The sequence below is a fragment of the Erythrolamprus reginae genome, chromosome 1, assembly GCF_031021105.1.
Source record: "Erythrolamprus reginae isolate rEryReg1 chromosome 1, rEryReg1.hap1, whole genome shotgun sequence".
Taxonomy (NCBI): Eukaryota; Metazoa; Chordata; class Lepidosauria; order Squamata; family Dipsadidae; genus Erythrolamprus; species Erythrolamprus reginae.
In genome coordinates this window covers 146,466,495-146,485,254 of record NC_091950.1, presented here as the reverse complement: position 1 = coordinate 146,485,254, position 18,760 = coordinate 146,466,495, and the positions used below count along the sequence as shown (strand labels likewise).

The 18,760-nt window shown below is 44.3% G+C and overlaps 2 protein-coding genes across 5 annotated transcripts in view; one reads left to right on the top strand and one right to left on the bottom strand.

Moving 5' to 3' along the window:
• OBSL1 (obscurin like cytoskeletal adaptor 1) overlaps positions 1–18,760 on the bottom strand; it is a 149,970-nt gene that overhangs the window by 126,098 nt on the left and 5,112 nt on the right. The window contains exon 1 of one of the 4 annotated variants that reach the window (XM_070728518.1): positions 7,726–7,844. The exons of the other annotated variants lie outside the window; for them this stretch is intronic. The gene's annotated coding sequence lies outside the window, so the exon portion shown is untranslated. Of the gene's footprint in view, positions 1–7,725; positions 7,845–18,760 lie in introns of those variants that run through there. 4 annotated transcript variants of the gene reach the window in all.
• Positions 11,681–16,064, top strand: INHA (inhibin subunit alpha). Its single transcript, XM_070736636.1, has 2 exons — positions 11,681–12,106; positions 15,229–16,064. Exons 1-2 carry the CDS (start codon positions 11,812–11,814, stop codon positions 15,969–15,971), a joined length of 1,038 nt encoding a protein of 345 aa, XP_070592737.1. The 5' UTR covers positions 11,681–11,811; the 3' UTR covers positions 15,972–16,064.

The window sequence follows — 18,760 nt, the reverse complement described above, 5'->3', positions numbered from 1 at the left end:
GAAACTAAATAGCCCTCTCTCTGGGATACTTCTGTCCGAATTCCTGCAAATGTTCAGAAGATTGAACTTAATGGCTTAATTCCACTCTGCCAATGTTCAGATTCTGTGAACTTGATCCTCTTTAAGACCCCTCCAGATTTTGTGGCTTTGAAACATTAATACTTCCTTGTATATATTGGGGGGAAAGTATTCTCATTGATTCTGCAGTGTTGCTGTAGTTCTGTTGAATTCAGAGAAATCTAACAGGTGAGAAAATTGTGTGGAAACTGTGTCCACTGATTTTACTGTTGGCCAGTGTCCAGGAAATCAGTCATTTCATTCCTGATGGAGTAGATGCAATAAAATGCCAAACCAACCTTACCATCATCTGCATCCCCCTTCACCCTCCCTTGCTCTATTTTTCTGAAGGGGCCAGAGATTTTCACATAACCAGGATAGCAATAGTATTTCTGTATGTCCATGTTATACCAACACTCCACAGTCTGCATTGGTTGCTGATCAATTTCCGGTCACAATTCAAAGTGTTGGTTATGACCTATAAAGCCCTTCATGGCATCGGACCAGAATATCTCCGGGACCACCTTCTACCACATGAATCCCAGCGACCGATTAGGTCCCACAGAGTGGGCCTTGTCCGGGTCCCGTCAACTAAACAATGTCGGTTGGTGGGCCCCAGGGGAAGAGCCTTCTCTGTGGTGGCCCCGACTCTTTGGAACCAACTCCCCCCCAGAGATTAGAACTGCCCCCACCCTCCTTGCCTTTCGTAAACTCCTCAAAACCCACCTTTGCCGTCAGGCATGGGGGAAATGAGATATCCCCCCCGGGCCTATACAATTTATGTATGGTATGTTTATTTGTACGTATGTCTGCTTAATAATGGGGTTTTTTAAATATTTTAAATGGTAAATTATTAGATTTGTTATGAACTGTTTTACTCTGTTCTTAGCCGCCCCGAGTCTACGGAGAGGGGCGGCATACAAATCTAATAAAAAATAAATAAACAAACAAACAAACAAATAAATTTAGACTTATATACCATTTCATAGTGCTTTTACAGCCCTCTCTAAGCGGTTTACAGAATCAGCATATTGCCCCCAACAGTCTGGGTCCTCATTTTACTCACCTGGGAAGGATGGAAGGCTGAGTCAACCTTTGGCCGGTGGTGAGATTTGAACTGCTGAATTGCAGCTAGCAGTTAGCTGAAGTAGCCTGCAGTGCTGCACTCTAACCAATGCACCACCCTGGCTCTATGGATTGGATTCCAATGATACACTCTTCTCTGAACCATAAGACAGTTCTCCCAAAATTGTGGCATAATTTTAGAGTACAAAAATATGTAACACAAAGCCTACCCTCTCATGTTCAATCAGAATCCAGTGTAGATAAACTCTATTTTGCAAGAATAATTTGAGTTATTATCTCTGCTTCCACTGTGTTGTATCGCTCTGCCACCTGATTATTTGTGTTGTATCTTGAAATGGCTACCTTGTATTTCCTGTAGATAGTTTGTTCCGTCTCCAGCGCTGTCTGAGCTAAAGCAGGAAGTCGCTCCTGATTGGCTCAGACGCGGCTGGCTCTTGCTTTGGCGGGAGCCGCAAAAGTATAAAAGAAGCGGTTTCTCCAAGCAGAGTCAGTCGGTACTAGCTGAATTGTCACTTGCCTTGCTGAGCTGTCACTTGTTCTCTGAGCTGAATAAAAAGTACCGATTTGTTTGAACCCTGTCTGTGGGTCTACTTCACTGGCGACGACGGACGGAAGAAACCTCGCGTGCAACATGAGCAACGTCCAGATCGCCCGGGCTCCAGAATTCTTCGACCCCGAAAAAACGTCCTGGGACGAATACCTGGCTACCTTCGAGATCTTCCTCGAGGCGGCAGGAATACAGGACGCCGACGACGATCGCAGACGGGCTATTTTCTTAAATTACTGCGGCCCAGAAATCCGTGGCCTTGCCCAGACTCTCACCGACCCGCAGCCAGCAAGAACCGTCGCTTGGGACGTCCTACAAGCCAAGCTAGCGAGCCACTTCAAGCCGACCAAACCAGCCATGGTTTTTCGGCATCAGTTCTCCATGATGGCTCAGAAGGAAACAGAATCAATCAACCAGTTTACAACGCGACTTCGGACGGTACTTGCACAATGCAAGTTTAAAGACCCAGAAGCTCGCCTCACCGATGCCTTGGTTTTCGGCATGAGAAGCGCCACGGTGAGGAACAAACTCCTCACCGAAGATGAACCGACTCTACAAACCGTGATTAAACTAGCGCAAACCGCAGAAGCCGCCGACGCAGCGGCTAAGGAATTAAAAGAACACGGAAGGCGAGAACTCATCGCCAAGATTGACTCCGCGTCTCCCCGCGCCGAGGGATCAGACGACCTCAGCCAACCAGCTCACAACGTGGACAACTGCTTCCTGGTACAAGACCAACCAAGACACCACAGAGCTACTCACCCCCCAGCCCCCTGCGCCGGCTGCCGAGGGAACCACCAGCGCCATCGATGCCCCTTCCGGGACGCCACATGCCACCACTGCAACCGTCGAGGCCACATCGCCATCGCATGCAGAGCATCGGCACCAGAGGAAACATTCTCCACACCGCGCCACCAACGCCCACAAAACCAAACGCCCCAGCCGCGAGAAAACCGACCGTTCCGCTATTCGGGTCAAAGGAACTACTCAGCCGCCAACCGCGACTACTCAAGAGGTAACACTCAATTTTCCGTGAATAACACGGCAACCAAAAAAGGGGGCAAAATTGTTATCTCGCTGTTACTTAACAACCAACCATGCTCGATGGAGCTTGATACAGGGTCTAAGTATACCATTATGCCATGGGAGAAGTTTAAACTGTACATGCCTAACCTGTCTAAATCTGATCTAAGGCAAACCTCTTTAGTAATCAGAGATTTTCAAGGGGGGGTAATCTCGGTCCTGGGAACAGCAAATGTACCTATTGTATTCAAGAATGTCAAATGTACCATACCCATGCTCATTGTCACAGGGGCTAAGCACTCTCTCCTGGGTTTGGCTTGGATGGAACCTTTGGGGATTGAAATTTCTGGTGTTTGTACTGTAAACTGTGATAATATGCCTAACTTCGTGCAAGAGTTCCCTGAAGTGTTCAGCCCCACCTTGGGATCGTATAAGGGGCCCCCTATATCATTTTCTATTGACCCCAAGGTCCCACCAGTCCGGCTCAAACCTCGCAGGGTACCCCTCCCGCTTCTCCCCAAGCTAGACCTGCAGCTAGATAAACTTATAAGCCAAGGTATTTTGGTCCCTGTGGAACAAGGGACATGGGAAACGCCCATAGTTACGCCTCTAAAGCCAGATGGTTCTTTAAGGGTTTGCACTGACTATAAATCCACCCTTAATAAGGCTCTCCAACATCACCCCTACCCCATCCCGGTGGTACAACAACTCCTACACTCCCTGGGGGAAGGAAAAAGGTTTGCAAAAATCGACCTCGCGCAGGCTTACCAGCAGCTTCCGGTCGATGAACAAACAGCAAACGCACAAACGATTGTAACACACAGTGGGGCTTTCAAATGCACAAGGTTACAGTTTGGGGTAAGCATAGCCCCAGGGATATTCCAGAGTATTATGGAACGCCTATTGTCAGGGGTAAATGGGGCCATCCCATATTTTGATGACATCTTAATTGCAGGGGAAAACCAAGAACAAGTAAACAAAAGAATAAGGGAAGTACTTAAGAGGTTACAGGATAAAGGCTTAAGGATCAAGCCTGACAAATGTGTCTGGGGAACCAACAGTATAGAATTCCTGGGATATAAAGTGGACAAAGAAGGTATCCACCCCACAACAGAGAAACTGAGGGCCATTAGGGAAGCCCCAGAGCCACAAGATAAGAATGAACTGCAGGCATTTTTAGGCCTCCTTAATTTTTATTCCGTTTTTTTGAAGCAGAAGGCAACAGTAGCAGAGCCTCTACATCGTTTACTCCAGAAGGAAACCCGTTGGACCTGGGGGAAAACTGAACGTGAAGCCTTTTTCCAAATTAAGCAATTATTAACTTCTAAAAGTGTGGTAGTCCAATACAGTACTTCACTACCCATTAGGCTCACGTGCGACGCTTCACCGTACGGCGTAGGAGGAGTCCTAGCTCACGTTCTGCCTAATAATACAGAGGCCCCAATCGCATTCTTTTCCAGAACCATGACCAGCACAGAGAGTAATTATAGCCAGTTAGATAAAGAGGCTCTAGCTTTAGTGGCAGGGGTGAAGAAATTTCACAATTACATTTTTGGAAGAAGTTTTGAATTGGTTACAGACCACAAGCCCTTACTAGGCCTGCTAGCCCCCAACAAGCCCACTCCGCCATTTATGTCTCCAAGACTGATCAGGTGGGCCCTTTTCCTCTCAGGGTACCAGTATGAACTCACCCACAAGGGGGGGAAGGAAATCAATCATGCAGATGGCCTCAGTAGGTGCCCCATAACAGACTTAGTGGAGGACCCTGCTCCTTCCACAGATGTATTAATGATAGAGCTCGAGGATAACCCACTAACCACGGCCAAAGAGGTAGCTGCACACACGCAGCAAGATCAAATCCTTAAACAAGTGGTCAACTGTGTACTTAAGGGATGGCAAAATGACTCTGTGAAACCTGAATTGTGTGATTTCAAAACCAAAAGACTTGAGTTATCATATGTAAAGGGTTGCCTGCTGTGGGGAGATAGAGTGATCATCCCCAAAAGCCTAAGGGTAAAGGTACTCAAAATGTTACATGTGGGCCATCCTGGGATTGTCAGGATGAAGAGCCTAGCAAGAGGGCATTTATGGTGGCCAGGTTTGGATGCTGATATTGAAAACTGGGTATCAAAGTGTGACCCATGCCAAGAATCACGGCCCAATCCCCCCAAAACAACTCCAGCAGAGTGGGAGCAGCCTGCTGGGCCTTGGTCAAGAATCCACATTGACTTTGCTGGTCCAGTGGGATCCCAGTATTTCCTAATAGTGGTTGATGCGTTCTCCAAATGGGTGGAAATAATAGCAATGAACAACATAACCACAAGTGCCACCATCAAGGTATTGAGTAGACTGTTTGCCACCCATGGTTGCCCGGATATCTTAGTGTCTGACAATGGGCCACAGCTAACAGCCAGGCAATTCGAATTGTTCCTAGACGGCCTAGGGGTCAGGCATGCCCTCATCTCGCCTTACTCGCCATGGGCTAATGGCTTGGCAGAACGTTACGTTCGTGTGGCAAAGGAGGCATTGCGCAGGTCAGGCCCTGGGAATGTACAACAAAACTTGGACCAATTCTTGCTCACCCAACACATCACCCCTAACTCTCACACACATGTAAGCCCTGCAGAGTTATTAATGGGAAGAAAATTAAGGTCACCACTAGATAGGTTGAACCCAAGATTCTGTGTTAATAATCAAATGTTTGTAAAACCTGAAAGAGAAATGTACTTGGGACAAAATGTATATGTAAAAAATTTTGATGGAGGTGTAAACTGGATGAAGGGAATTGTTGTTAAACAAAATGCACCAAAGACTTATATGGTGAAACTAGAGGATGGTCGACTGTGGAAACGACACATCGACCACATTCGGAAACGAACAGAAAATCCTTTGCCACAAACCGCTGACATGGACTCTCCCCCTTCAACAGACTTTAACACATTGCCCGAATTAAGAGACACGCAAAGGAACTTATCGGGCCAGGGAGAGCCATCCAGCGACGCCGAGCCATCCTCCTCCTCCGAGGTCCTCGTTGGGCCCGCCAGGCCAAGTCCACCGCACCGGGAGAACAACGGCGAGCCATCCTCCACAGTCGGTGTCGAAGGAGAAATTGAACTGCGCAGGTCAGAGCGAGCTTCACGGAGACCCCACCGATTGGACGACTTTGTCACATGGCTATCGTGATGGATGTGTCCAACTATGAGGGGAGGGGTGTTGTATCTTGAAATGGCTACCTTGTATTTCCTGTAGATAGTTTGTTCCGTCTACAGCGCTGTCTGAGCTAAAGCAGGAAGTCGCTCCTGATTGGCTCAGACGCGGCTGGCTCTTGCTTTGGCGGGAGCCGCAAAAGTATAAAAGAAGCGGTTTCTCCAAGCAGAGTCAGTCGGTACTAGCTGAATTGTCACTTGCCTTGCTGAGCTGTCACTTGTTCTCTGAGCTGAATAAAAAGTACCGATTTGTTTGAACCCTGTCTGTGGGTCTACTTCAATTTGCCATTTCTTAGTTAGATTAGATTAGATTAGATTAGATTTATTGGATTTATATGCCGCCCCTCTCCGTAGACTCGGGGCAGCTCACAACAATAGTAAACAAAACATAGTAACAAATCTAATATTTCGCAATCTAAATGACAGTTTTAAGTTAAAAAATCCAAAAGAACCCCAATATATAAAAAACAAGCACACAGTCGAATCATACACAAAAACTACATGGGCAAGGGGGAGATGTTTCAATTCCCCCATGCCTGACGGCAGAGGTGGGTGCAGCTTTAAAAAGAGAAAACAAATGGAGAACACTAGCTGTACTGTAATGTTACCGTGTTTCCCCGATAGTAAGGCAGTGTCTTACTATCTTTTTACCCCCAAAAGCCCCACTGTGTCTTACTTTGGGGGTATGTCTTACATTGTCCCGGGCACCGGGGCCGGCTCGTCTTCGGGCGCGGGGAGCTGCCGGAAAGGAGGCGGGCGCCGACCTCGACATTCGGCGGGTTGCGGGGAGCATCCCCTCGCCGCTCCCGGCAATGTTTCTCGGCAGGGGAGGCCAACTCCGCGGCGACACGGACGTTCGGCTGGCTGGCTAAAGGCAGGTCAAGGGGTGGATGGGCAGTCAAAAAGGGTGAGCGGCCGCCGCTGTGCCCTCCTTCGCCCGCCTCCTTTCCGGCAGCTCCCTGCGCGCCCCTCGCCTTCGCTCGCCACGGCGCCACCGTCTCTTCCCCTGCCGAGGCTCAGCTGCAAGCGGCCAGCGAGGCCGAGCGGCTCCGAGGCGAGCGGAAAGGAGGCGGGCGAAGGAGGGCGCAGCTCCGGCCGCTCGCCTCGGAGCCGAGCAGCCTCGCTGGCCGCTTGCAGCTGAGCCTCGGCAGGGGAAGAGGTGGTGGCGCCGCGGCGAGCGAAGGCGAGGGGCGCGCAGGGAGCTGCTGGAAAGGAGGCTGGTGAAGGAGGGCGCAGCTCCGGCCGCTCGCCTCGGAGCCGCTCGGCCTCGCTGGCCGCTTGCAGCTGAGCCTCGGCAGGGGAAGAGGCGGTGGCGCCGCGGCGAGCGAAGGCGAGGGGCGCGCGGGGAGCTTGGAAGCAATGTCATCGCCCCCCCCCGCAATACCGTTTATCTACCGTGTTTCCCCGAAAGTAAGACATATGTCTTACTTTTGGGGTATGGCTTATATAAGCCGACCCCCCCATGAAACCCCCCATATGTCTTACAATCGGGGGGGTCTTACTATCGGGGAAACACGGTAGCTTTCCCAAACATAGCAATGTTCAATTAACAATGTTGCTTTTCACATACAGTGCTTAAAAGTTTGTGAACCCTTTTGATTATTCCACAGTTCTATATAAATGTGTCCTAAAACATGATTTGTTCTCCACATGTCCTAAAACTAGCTAGCTAAACCCAGTGGGGGAAAAATGAGTGCAAAATTATTTGTTAATTTATTACAATATAGGGAGGGAAAGTTGTGGGTTTGCTAAATTACAACTTCCAAGGATCCCAACCAGCTTGTATATTGAGTAAGAAATACCTACTTTCATCTCTATTTCAGTCCTTCAGTTTTCATTTGTTGTCTCTCCTTCCATTCTTATTCAATCCTTGAAACAGTAGTTTTATCTCAAGTCCTCCTTCACTTTACCATCAACAACTTCACAAAAAAAATGTTTTCAGCGGGGATATTTTATCAGACTAGCATTGACTCCTATTGTTCACGAACTTCTGGAGGCCAAGCCAACCCATCTGTTTTCAATGCTGCTCTGATTAGACCTCTCTGCTACATCTGATACCTTGAACTATCAATTATCTTTGCAAATTAACTATTAATGTTCCACCTGAGGTTTTTCTTCCTGCAATGATTCTAGATCTACTCATTTCTCTGCTCTTTTCTTTTATATGGAATGGTTCAATCTCCCAACCTTTGTCTTCATCAGTATATCTCAGGCTTCAATGTGGGTTCCCCTTGGTTTGCTTTGGACTATTTAATTTCTTCTTGTCAGTTTAATTTTCTCATCTATGCTGATATAATATACAGTATCATTTTGTTCTGGATGACCCAATGCAAGAGGGGCGGCATATAAATCCAATAAATCTAATCAAATCAAATCTAATATCTTTGCAAAATGCTTTCAAAAGGTCTTGGTCAGGCTCTCCCATCTCAACCTGAGTGTAAAAAAGCAGAGATGACTGTGTTTCACCCTAACTAACTATTTATTTATTTAAAGCCCTACCTACGAGACCGCATTCTGCCGCACAAATCCCAGTGGCCGATTAGGTTCCACAGAGTTGGCCTTCCACGGGTCCTGTCGACTAAACAGTCGGCTGGCGGGGCCCAGGGCAAGAGCCTTCTCTGTGGCAGCCCTGGCCCTCTGGAATTAACTCCCTCCAGAGATTCGAACAGCCCCCACCCTCCTCACCTTCCGTAAAATGTTGAAGACTCACCTCCCCCCTTTGTTGTTGTTTTCTGACTTCTGTAGTACGATTAATTGGGTTGAGTGTGTACGAGTGCGTAGTTGTGATTTTATTATATAGATTATGTTATATTAATGTTTTTAATTGACTTTTTAAATTTTAATATTAGATTTGTAATGTATTGTACTATTACTATGTTGTGAGCCGCCCCGAGTCTTTGGAGAAGGGTGGCATACAAATCTAATAAATTATTATTATTATTATTATTATTATTATTATTATTATTATTATTATTATTGTTTGATTGATTTTTATGCCGCCCTTCTCCTTAGACTCAGAGCAGCTTACATGTTAGCAATAGCACTTTTTTAACAGAGCCAGCATATTGCCCCACAATCCAAGTCCTCATTTTTTACCCACCTCGGAAGGATGGAAGGCTGAGTCAACCTTGAGCCGGTGATGAGATTTGAACCCCCGATCTACAGATCTACAGTCAGCTTCAATGGCCTGCAGTACAGCACTCTACCTGCTGCGCCACCTCAGCTCTATCTATCCCATCAACTATCCCATCTTCTCTCTTTCCATTTCCTCTTATTTTATTTTCAGGGCTGTGGGCCTGCTCTGTGGTGAGAAGGCAAGGAATCCAGATCAATGAAGAACCCTCTTTATGAATTTTCATCAATAAAACCACTAAAAAGCATAGCTCTCTTTGAATTACTGAAATTTTCCTTAATCTCCTCCTGTTCTTCACACACTATTCATACTGATTCAGATCTTCTACAAACATCCCTCCTTCTGTCTATTGTCCATCCCTATACTAGCTGGATATCCAGAGAAGTTTCAGTTACTGGTGCATTGGGCCTTATATAACCATACTCAGTTATTTTGAATATTTGCTTGAGGCTCGAGGACCTAACGTCTAACCTGATTATTTATTTATTTATCCGACTTCTACGCCGCCCAATCCCGAAGTGCTCATTCCGATCCTGCTACTAAAATAGCCACAATTACATGATAATCTTTTCTCATCTGGAGCCAGATTCTGTAATTTGATTTATCAACATGTTAAAAAGGACTATAAACATTTCTCTTTTATGGATCTTCGTAAAGGTGATTTAATAATCACTTCTCTTACAATGAAGGGCTACAAAAAATTTTACTACCATGCTGTGGACGTGGCTTATTTTGTGGGTGTGGCTTGCCAGCCATGTGACCAGTTGGAAATGGGTTGATGATCATGTGACCGGGGGTGGCTTAAGAGGTCATGTGACTGACTTAAAGGTGGCCAACTTGACATCACTCAAGTCAAGGGTTTGGGTTAGGGTTAGGGTGCCTGGTCTCTCCTCAGTTTAAAGAGATACAATTTCCCTTACTATTACTGAACATCCAAAATATACAATTTAATTCTATTTATATATGCCATATGTGTACATACATATTACACACAGGCACACAAAAATATACATTATTTACTATATAAAGTGTATGTACACACATGCACGCACAGCTCTTCTAAAATTATACACATTCAACCTCATTTACTGCAATAGGAAAAACATACCCAGAGCCCAAAAGGGGGGGAAAAAGAATTCTTTTTTTTTTTACCGGTTCTGCGTATCTGACCATACCCGTAGGAGCCCATCACTGCTTCTCTAACCCAAATGCAGTGTATTGTTGTACCAAAATTTCAATGCTGTATTTGGATTGGGTCTACTTATGGAAGTGACTTAAAACAGTTATTGAGATTCTGCTTTGAGAGCTGTGTTAACTTTGACAGATGGAGTTTTTAATAACAGAAGATTTTAATTTGGGTAGAAACCTAAAAAAAAGTAGTGTGCATTTAATGAATATAGGTCCTACAGAGTTGGCCATCTCCAGGTCGCATCGACTAAACAATGTCGGTTGGCGGGGCCCAGGGGAAGAGCCTTCTCTGTGGCGGCCCCGGCCCTCTGGAATCAACTCCCTCCAGAGATCTGAACAGCCCCCACCCTGCTCGCCTTCCGTAAAATGCTGAAGTCTCACCTTTGTCGCCAGGCTTTGTCCCCCCCTTCGTTGTTCCTCTGACCTCTGTAGTATGATTAATTGGGTTGAGTGTGTACGAGTGCATAGTTGTGATTTTATGATATTGATTATTTTATATTAATGTTTTTTAATTGACTTTTTAAATTTTAATATTAGATTTGTAATGAATTGTACTATTGTTATGTTGTGAGCCACCCCGAATCTTCGGAAAGGGGCGGCATACAAATCTAATAAATAATAATAAAATAATAATAATAGAAGGTCATTTTACTTCTAGGATCATGCAAATAATATATTCACAAGCAATTGTATTGCTTCGTGACACCCATATTAAACCCTTACTCAGTGTGATCAAAGGTAGAAGTATAACTTCTTATATTATATTCATTGGGTTGGACTAGATGATCTTTTAGGTCATATCCAACTGTATGATTGTAAGAAATCATATAGCAGTGAACTTCATGCCAGAGATGTGTGCAAGCACTGGAATTACACATACAGTATATCTAAAAAGACATATAAATGTGTAATTCCAGTGCATTTGAAGCCTTTTGGATACTGAACTAGGAAGTGTGTGGATAGCAAATTGTGAATTTGTGTACATAAGTGAAACATTTGGAAACTGCCTACTAAATCTTTGATATAGAATTTAATATTATATGAATGACTTAAACCGCCTGGGATGGAGGAGAATGGTCTGGCTCCACAGAACATAACAGTTTAAACGACCCTGAATTTCAGACAGTCCAGTATAAAAAAAAAAACCAAGGAGAATCGCCTGTCTGTTACTGCCCTAAGGTTGACAAGTTGGGGACTACGTCCATCTCTTCTCCAGACTGCTCTGCTCTAGGTCCTGTCCCCTAGGCAACACCGTCCTTGCATTCCAGAGGTCTCCTGTGTTTTTGCTGCCCAGGAGATAATATTCATGGCTACCAGACATTTACGTCAGTGACAGATAGCCTCAATGCCATCATGCCACAGCTTGGCTCAATAAAGAAATCAGGAGGTAGAAAAAGCTGGGCAGATCCAACCGAAGAGCCAGTCCATCTCATCCTCCAGGCACAGATTCTGAGCCAACAAGCGACATCTGGGAACGGTGCTTTCAGTCTGAACTTTTACGCACAGGCAAGAACATTTCCCCCCCTTTTGCAGGAATTTCACACAGCCTGCCTCTCGTTCCCTCTTATCTGATGGATCAAGGCTCTCTGCACATCTGGACGAGGATGAACTCCTTTCTGATCCTGCAGCTGATTTTGCTGGGTCCTGCTGCTGCTGCCGTTGCTGGCTGCAACAAGGATGCTGAGAGGCCACTCATCCTGGCTAAAATCAAGGCACATTTCCTGGACTCTCTCAGTCCTGTCCCCCAAAATGAAAGGCCCCAAGGGGGACAAAGGTGGCTCCACAGGCGGCATACCTTGGACACAGCAGTGACTCGCAGCTTGGAGGAAGAAGACATATCCCAAGTGATTGCCTTCCCAACCCAAGGTAAGCAGAATCAACATTCAAGGGGTCCTGGGAGGTTTTTAAAAAAATAGGCAATCATTATTTTATTATCTAAGCCATTTCAACAGATGCAGGAATAAGTACTTAGGTGAAGCTCATGTTGTAGGTCCTGCACAAAGCAGAGGGTTGGACTAGATCAGTGTTTCCCAACCTTGGCAACTTGAAGATATTTGGACTTCAACTCCCAGAATTCCCCAGCCAGCGAATGCTGGCTGGGGAATTCTGGGAGTTGAAGTCCAAATATCTTCAAGTTTCTAAGGTTGGGGAACACTGGACTAGATGGTCTTTTAGGTCATATCCAACTGTATGATTGTAAGAAATCATATAGCAGTGAACTTCATGCCAGAGATGTATGCAAGCAAACAAACGCACACATTTTGATTTTGTTCTAGCTATGGCAGAAATGTAAGTCAGATTCAGCAACTCAAATCCAGTTGATGCTGCCAATGTGGGAGTTCTGGTGGCTTTTAAATATTTCCCTTTTCCTGCAGATACGCACTCCGTTTTTCTTTCTAGTTGTTCAGACGTCCCACTGAATGCCATGCAATTAACAGTGGATCTTTATGTGACCTTAAACATAGGTCTAATTGGATTCAGTTTATTTCCAGATAATAGTATTTCAACCACAATTTGTAATGTTATATTCTTTTATTTGAGAGCTAGTCTCAGTGGGACTAGGCAGGTAACACTGCAATGTGGCTATATAATGAACTAGCAACCACAAGCTTTTTGTTACACTAACATAAACCTACTATTTTAGATTCTGCAGGTGCTTGTGTAGAGAGTTGCCTTGTTAGGAAATGTCTTTGAAAGAGATCTCAACTTTCCATAATCCAGATTACTGACATGGATTTATGTCTGAATAGGAAATGAGATGTAATGATGGCATGCAGAAAACAATGGGCAGGTAGAAGAAGACAATTTAAATTCCATAAAGGGAGAAATGATTCACTAGAATCATGTGAACTTTAACTATTGCCACTCCTGCACATACATACACTGATCAAAAAAATAAAGGGAACACTCAAATAACACATCCTAGATCTGAATGAATGAAATATTCTCATTGAATACTTTGTTCTGTACAAAGTTGAATGTGCACAACAGCATGTGAAATTGACTGTCCACCAGTGTTGCTTCCAAAGTGGTCAATTTGATTTCACAGAAGTTTGATTTACTTGGAATTATATTGTGTTATTTAAGTATTCCCTTTATTTTTTTTTGAGCAGTGTATATTCTTCTACAGCTTTGTTACTATTGCTGCATCTGAGTTGCAAAAGTCCAGATTCCATTTTACAGGAAGAAAGAATTATGGTCGGAAAGAATCATGTATCTCTTTTCTGCCATTTAGTGGCTGTCCAGATTTTTGCAGCCCAGTTTTGACAACTCTAGCTTCCTCAGCAGTTTCTTTAGAATTTATTTAGTATTGTTACCCAGGTCTGCATTATAAATACATATGCATTAACGTACAGAAGAAAAATCTCAACAGTAAGCCAGGCAATATTTGTAGAGGAATCCTGCAACCGCAAGATTTTGCTGTCGTCTCACATGTAAACATATAATCAGAATTTTTTTTATTTTTAAAAAATGCTATTAAAAAAACCATGCACTTATGCCTTTTAATAAAAATGTGCAAGTCAGAATAGGTGGTTATCAGTTTCTTCCTGTTTGTTTGTTTTGCTTTTTGCTATCACAGCTTAAGACTGCTCTCCTCCTACAGTATAAGCATGTAGCAACCCCAGCCAGGTATTAATCTAATAAAAGAAAGAACCTGGATTCATTTTTTTGAACCTGCCCTAATAAAGAGAAAGGAGATTTCAGAGTCATCAACACTTGTTCTTTCTTCTTTCACTTCTCATTCTTCCAGTCTAGGAGAAATGATAGCCTATGACAGTGATGGCGAACATTTTTTTCCTCGGGTGCTGAAAGAGCATGGGCGCATGCTATCACATATGTGCAAGTGCCCACTCCCATAATTCAATGCCTGGGGAGGGCGAAAACAGCTTCCTCTGCCCTCCGGAGGCCCTCTGGAGGCCGGACGTAGCCTGTTTCTCAATTTCTGGTGGGCCCAGTAGGCTCGTGTTCGGGAGGGGGAGACGGAGGGAACGCAGTGGGGTAGCGAAAATGGAGCTCCACCCCAGAGCACCAATTTGCACTGAAAGATGTTGAAAGAAAATGCAGGGCGTCCTGCATAAGCCACACCCACTGTGGGCATGGCTTATGCAGGATGCCCTGTATTTTCTTTCAACAAGCCACGCCCACAGTGTGGTAGTAAAAATTTTGGTAGCCCTTCACTGCTCGTGTTTCACCTTCCCCAGGCTCCAAAGACTTCCCTGGTGCCGAGGGAAGGTAAAAATGCCCTTCTCCACCACACCACCCTCCAGAGGCTCTCTGGAAGCCAAAAAACATCCTCCCAGAAGTCTCTGTGTGAGCCAAAAATCAGTTGGCCGGCACATACATCATCATCATCATCATCATCATCATCATCATTATTACTGTATTATTATTATTATTATTATTATTATTATTATTATTATTATTATTACTGCATTATTATTATTATTATTATTATTACTGTATTATTACTATTATTACTATTATTATTATTATTATTATTTATTAAATTTGTATGCCGCCCCTCTCCGTAGACATACATGCATATTGGGACTGAGCTAAGGCAACTGCTTGCGTGCCAACGAATACGGCTCCGCGTGCCGCCTACGGCACCTGTGCCATAGGTTCACTATCACTGACCTATGATATGAAATGGTATGATACCCTACTACAGCAGAGGTCTTCAAGCTTGGCAACTTTAAAACGTGCAGACTTCAGATATGCTGGCTGGAGAATTCTGGGAGTTGAAGTCCCCAAGTTGCCACGTTTGAAGGCCTCTGGCCTACAATATTTAATGCCAAGTCCCATTATTATTTGACCCCTATGACAATCATTAAGTGTTGTACCACATGATTCTTGACAAACGTATATTTTATTTTATGTACGCTGAGAGCATATGCACCAAAACAAATTCCTTGTGTGTCCAATCACACTTGGCCAATAAAAATTCTATTCTATTCTATTCTATTAATCCTTCTCCTCTTTTGCAGAGGCATCCTGTGAGCCACTTCAGCCCGATGAGCTTCCAGAGGATGAGGGAGTTTTCACCCACATTTTTCAACCCTCAATACATATCCTGAATCGTGAGGTGACATCAGCCCAGCTGTGGTTCTACACGGGCCCTGTGGTGGTTCAGAACAGGCCCTTAGAAGCGGCCTCCAACAACTCCTTCCCAGAGATCCTGACGCTGTCCGAAGAAGGCCAGATCCCTCTAGCTACCATGGCAACGCCAGCTCCCGAGGGCTGGACAGTCTTTCATTTCAGGAAATCCTTCTTCCATTACCTTTACCAGAATGTATTTGTGCTCTTCATCCGTTGCGTAGGCTGCCCCTGTGTGGCTGATGCCGAGAAGAGGCCTTTCCTCGTGGCAACTACCAGGCCCAAGACACGAGACCGGGCCCGGCGTTCCTCAAAAGAAAACTTTCTAGCTAATCTCACTTTCTTCCAGCATATTCCTAGGCCTCATGACCACTGCCACCGCACCGCCATCAACATCAGTTTCGAAGAACTGGGATGGGACAATTGGATCGTGCATCCCAGCAGCTTTATGTTTTATTACTGTCATGGAGACTGTCCTGGCATCCAGACTGCGTTTCCCAAGTCCCAGCATTGCTGTGGCGCCTTGCCAGCCACGATGCAGCCTCTGAGAGTCCGTACCACGTCAGATGGTGGCTATTCCTTCAAGTATGAGACAGTGCCCAACATCATCACCCAGGACTGTGCCTGCATGTAGCAGTAACTCAGCTTTAGAAATATAATGCTTTCCCCAAGGAAAGCTATTGTCTTGCTCAGATCTGTCCACTCTCTAGAGCAGTGTTTCCCAACCTTGGCAACATGAAGATATTTGGACTTCAACTCCCAGAATTCCCCAGCCAGCATTCGCTGGCTGGGGAATTCTGGGAGTTGAAGTCCAAATATCTTCATGTTGCCAAGGTTGCTCTAGACCCACTGCAACAAGATTATTATCTTCTTCATACGAACCCAGAACTACAGCACTTCTACTCAGGGCTTAATAGTGGCAGTGCCTTATCTTTTCAATGTGAAGACTGGCACCTTTGGCTTTCACAGCTAGATTTGGAGGCCTCACAACATCTCGTTTGCCCTTGGATTTTATTATCAGAAGCTAAAATCAGAGTGGAGAACCAGGACTGCAATGGAGAAGCGGTTTAATGTTCCCCTTTTGTTTTGTTTGCTCAAATGTGCCTCTGCTTAGCTGATCTTCCACCCACACAATAATTTCAGGTTGGAGAGGGTGATATTGAGCAGACAGGAAGGGGTATGATAGTCTTCCTCCTCCTCCTCCTCCTCCATCATTATTTGCTCCCTCTTGACGATAGCCCACAAGGAAAGCCAATGAATGCATGTATTGCACGATGCTCAAAAAAACAAAGGGAACACAAAGAACACATCCTCGATCTGAATGAATGAAATATTCTCATTGAATACTTCGCTCTGTACAGTTGAATGTGCTGACAACATGTGGAATTTTATTTTATTTATTTTATTTATTCGATTTTTATGCCCCCCTTCTCCTTAGACTCAGGGCGGCTTACAACATGTTAGCAATAGCACTTTTTTAACAGAGCAAGGCTATTGCCCCCACAATCTGGGTCCTCATTTTACCCACCTCGGAAGGATGGAAGGAATTGATTGTCAATCAGTGTTGCTTCCTAAGTGGACAGTTTGATTTTACAGAGTTATATTGTGTTGTTTAAGTGTTCCCTTTATTTTTTTGAGCCGTATAGTTTTGCCTGATAGAACAGCCAAACAATTTTTCCGTTAACTTGCCCTGCAAATTTTCTGAATTCTAGGGATCTGAGTGCTTCCTTATAAAAAATGGAGAGTGGGGGAAATTGCCCATTTTTGATGAATGATTAATAATCCTCAGTCCTGACATGCTACCATGTGTCTTTCTTTCCTCATGTTCTTTCAGACAGATTTACCTTTGAGATTCAACATACACCCAAGAGGAAACCTGTAGCAGACCGCTTAGTTTCTCCACCACCCCCTTTCTTATTTGCCAAATGAACCAGAAACTGGGGAATAGGACATACATGTATATATTCTGATAAGAGTTATATACTCTTATATAACTTGTGTGTGTGTGTACATACATGCAGATATACACATACAGTACACATAGAGTATATATATACACTGCTCAAAAAAAACAAAGGGAACACTCAAAGAACACATCCTAGATCTGAATGAATGAAATATTCTCATTGAATACTTTGCCCTGTACAAAGTTGAATGTGCTGACAACAAAATGAAATTGATTGTTAATCAGTGTTGCTTCCTAAGAGGAACAGTTTGATTTCACAGAGGTTTGATTTTACTTGGAGTTATATTGTGTTGTTTAAGTGTTCCCTTTATTTTTTTATTTATATATAGTCTATATAGTTCTTATCAGAATACTGGGGGAGCAAGAAGGTGGACCTACTTTAATTTTAAATAACAGCCAGTTGAATGCAGAAAGTACAGAGAGCTCTCGACATACAAACATTCATCTATCAACTAATTGGCACAAAACAATGGCACATACACACACACAAAAAGACTTATGACCAGTCCTGTCACATCTTCCTTAGTCACATAAGCAAAGCAAAATTTAAGGTGATTGCAGCACCCCAGAATCACGTGATTACCACCTGTGAGCTTCCCAGTTGGTTTCTGATAAGCAGTCAATGGGGGAAGCCAGGTTTTGCTTAGTGACCACAATTCACTGAACAACCACAATGATTCACTTAACAATCATGGGCAAAAACATGCTAAAATCAGGTACGGTTCACTTAACCACCCCTATGTTTGGCAATGGAAATTCTAACCCCAATTGTGGTGGTTAAGTTGAGGCTAGCTGGGTTTAGGAATTAGTGATGTCTGCCTTTGGCAGTAGATCTTGTCGCTTGATAAATATTCCACCCATGGAGGAAAATTTCAATTTCACTATTGAAATGGGTGAAATAGAAGCTAGTTGCTTTAAAACAAGCACTTGAGAATGGGGTGGGTGTCTGGAAGCTGAAAGAAGTCCTGCTTGCAGCTAGAGAGTATCTTTAATCAGGTACATGGGGAGGTGGGCAGTGTGTAGGAGTCTCCTTGCTTTGTAATCACCAATCATTGTACAAGCCTGATTAAAAAAAATGTTTTGAAAACAATGAGAGTTAAAATAAAAACTTTATTCTCTAAAATTCTCAATGCTATTCAGTTGTTGTTGTTTTAAAAGATGCCACTCTGGGACAGTTTGTGCTCACTTTACTAAAGAGAAAAAAACAGTGGTAATGAATGTCAGAGGGGGAAATGCTTTTCATTATTTCTTTTTCATATAGGTATTTTAGTGTAAACTTTTGCAGGTAAGTTTCGAGGTATTTGTTGGAGAAAAGGAAGCAGCTGGGGAGAGGATCAATTTGGCAAGATTTGGCAAGGACACAGACACCACAGGATGACCGCCAGCCACTGTTTAGCTGAGCTCTTAACTCTATGCAAGGGATTCTCCACCTGGGGGTCGGGACCCCTTTGGGAGTC

What these genes read in the sequence shown, in the direction of transcription:
- INHA (XM_070736636.1), top strand. Translation starts at nt 11,812, where the DNA reads ATGGATCAAGGCTCTCTGCACATCTGGACGAGGATGAACTCCTTTCTG. An exon ending in GATTGCCTTCCCAACCCAAG is followed by an intron (nt 12,107 to 15,228) that starts GTAAGCAGAATC and finishes CCTCTTTTGCAG; the next exon opens with AGGCATCCTGTGAGCCACTT.